Genomic DNA, 219 nt, shown 5'->3' with positions numbered 1-219 from the left:
GTGTCGTACCATGCCTGAAATCACGTCGAGATATAAGGCGGCGCTGGGACGGGGGACGGGTCCTTGGTTATGGGGAGGAGTTAGCTGGATGATTGGCAGGAAAGGGAAGTGGTTAAGTGGGGTTTAATCTGTGTATATTTCCATATCAGTTGGAGCGATGATAATGGAAGCAGTAGTGACTACAGCAATAAATATGGAAGTAACAGTGGCATTTAATAT

The 219-nt window shown here is 46.1% G+C and overlaps 1 protein-coding gene across 1 annotated transcript in view; it reads right to left on the bottom strand.

The window, feature by feature from the left end:
• Positions 1 to 219, bottom strand: part of LOC119587950 (cysteine-rich venom protein-like) — a gene marked incomplete at its 5' end in the record, with an annotated part of 2202 nt that overhangs the window by 1374 nt on the left and 609 nt on the right. Inside the window, 1 exon segment of the mRNA XM_037936662.1 lies at positions 1 to 14. Within this exon segment, the coding sequence (XP_037792590.1) occupies positions 1 to 14 (14 nt within the window).

Source organism: Penaeus monodon, chromosome 23 (assembly GCF_015228065.2).
Source record: "Penaeus monodon isolate SGIC_2016 chromosome 23, NSTDA_Pmon_1, whole genome shotgun sequence".
Classification (NCBI taxonomy): Eukaryota; Metazoa; Arthropoda; class Malacostraca; order Decapoda; family Penaeidae; genus Penaeus; species Penaeus monodon.
The sequence above is the reverse complement of the archived record's forward strand: the minus strand, read 5'-3'. Positions and strand labels throughout refer to the sequence as shown.